Source organism: Lepisma saccharinum, chromosome 3 (genome assembly GCF_977018435.1).
Source record: "Lepisma saccharinum chromosome 3, izLepSacc3.1, whole genome shotgun sequence".
Lineage (NCBI taxonomy): Eukaryota > Metazoa > Arthropoda > Insecta > Zygentoma > Lepismatidae > Lepisma > Lepisma saccharinum.
Window position 1 is genome coordinate 18438732 of NC_139231.1, and position 2289 is coordinate 18441020.

General features: G+C 38.7%; 1 protein-coding gene across 1 annotated transcript; it reads left to right on the top strand.

Moving 5' to 3' along the window:
- Positions 1-1514: 1514 nt before the first annotated feature.
- LOC145985477 (protein GVQW3-like) lies at positions 1515-1994 on the top strand. The gene has a single exon (XM_083119549.1). It carries the CDS (start codon positions 1515-1517, stop codon positions 1992-1994), a length of 480 nt encoding a protein of 159 aa, XP_082975675.1.
- The last annotated feature ends 295 nt before the right edge of the window (positions 1995-2289 follow it).

The following is a 2289-nucleotide window of genomic DNA, read 5'->3' on the forward strand; positions in this document are numbered from 1 at the left end:
ATGGGGTATCAAACCCATACCTGAGTTAAAAAATGGGTGTGAAGAGCCCCTTGAGAAAGGTTGAAAGTGAAAAGTTATAAAGACTTGCAAAGAACATACACAAAACTACGAACTTCCTCAGATACAGTATAAGAGCCCTGCTCATCTGAAAAAGGTAATGCCATTTGTTAAAGTGCTGTCATTATCTCCCAACCTGGTCAATAATTGGTAAGATCAAAAGTTTGAGGAAAGTATAATCTACACATTAGGTAGGAATAAGCCAATCACTTAACATTTAGACATGGCACATTGGATGGTCTAGCCCTTGCAGCAAATGATCATGAGTGAGACACCTATGTTCGATACGAAACCAAGTTAAATTTACTTCGTGATGGAAGGGATGGTATGAGAAACATCATGCACCAATGATCGACCTGATAGTGTGAAGCTTGAAAGAATGATTATTTATTAATTATTTATGTTCACTTTCTTTTAGACTGACTAGAAACATGTGTGACATTATTTAGAAGCTGATAATGAGTAGCAGGGATTTTGTCAATATGTCATCCACTATGGGTGAAACGTTGCTGTTCGTTGGTTCATCTCCAAGTGACATATGTCACATGTCACTTTGGTGTGAAATATCTCTAAATTGCAAAAAATACTGTTGGTTTCTTTGTCATCAACTGGAAATTTGCACATTTCTTTTGTTTTTCAATTAACTTTAAAATTCATGTGGAATATTTATTCTGAATGCATGGATTGTATCATCTTCAGTACTGTATTAAGTATATAAATATATAAAATACATGTCTGTGCAGGATAAGATCTTTCAGTGGTGTATTTATAATTCCATTGTGTGTGTGTTTAGGAGTGGGGGGCTGGGAGTGTGCTTATATAGTTTGATCGTACGTACTCCATGACTGCTTTGTTTTGTATTCTAAGACATTCATATTTCGAGTCCAGATTTTTGTGTAACTATGAAATATGTAATGCCATATGATGAAATTGTAGTCAATATGTAGATTGGTTCCAGTAAGTAACTTTGAACAAAACTCGCTTGTATGACATACTTCTACTCCCATTCTAGATTAAAAATTAGGGATGTTTGACAAATACTAAAATAAATAAGCACGCAGTGATTAGTTATTAATATATCTTACAAACATCCACATGTTTTTAGAAATGGGTTGAAATTACTCTCATGCAAACCAGAAAAGTGAAATTTTATACAACTTCGATTGATTGATTGATTTGGTGTTTTAAGTCAACTTTATTCACAGTAAAGCCAATCGGGACTGGACCTACAGTTTAAAGTGGGATCCAAACCACTATGCATCTCCATATACAACTTCGAGATGAGGTGGTTGCTACAAGGGGTGATCAACTGAAACCCGTTCGTTCCATGTATTATTGTTATAGTGTGTAGGAGGATATTGTTTGTCCAATAGTGTGTAATGGCTAATGTTCCTGTGTGTTGGGTGTAGGAATGTTGTTTATACGTGTTTCCGATTTGCAGGTATAACGAGTAAAAGATGGCGTTCAACATCCCTAATCCGTCCAAACAGGACCAGCGTGCTGTCATCCAGTTTCTGAGTGCCGAAGGTTGTCAACCAGCTGAAGTGTACTGGCGTATGAAAGACATGTATGGTGATGCATGCGTGTCCAAAACAACAGTGGTGGACTGGGCAAGAATGTTTCGGAAGGGGCTTGAACAAACCACTGATTATCCCCGTCCTGGTCAAGCCCATGTTGTTGCCACAGAAGACGTATGTGAAAAGGTGAATGTGGCAATATCTGCAGATAGACGCATGGGTATTCGATCCATAGCGAACGAGTTAAACATGGGTTATGGTACTGCTCACAAAATTGTGAAAGCTCTGGGTTATCATAAAGTGTGCGTGCAGTGGATACCCAGGGTATTGACAGAGGACCAAAAGTTGGAGCGTTGTGACACCCCAACCACAACAGCCCTGACCTTTCACCTTGTGACTTTCACATCTTTGGGCCTCTAAAGAAGGCTTTGAAAGGTCAGAGATTTCAGTCTGACGCTGAAGTTCAGGATGCTGTGCGTAATTGGTTTGAGATTCAGCCTTCGCAATTTTACATGGACGGCATTTGTAAGTTAGTGGGACAAGTGTCTCAACGCTCATGGTGACTTCTTCTGAACAATATTTTTACTGAGCGCTAACCATAGACGCCTCTAGACAGTGTACCAGTTTCAGCTCGAAATAAAATTTATTTCACGAATTGTGACCACTGAACGGGTTTCAGTTGATCCCCCTTATATATAGGCATTCTAGGTTAACT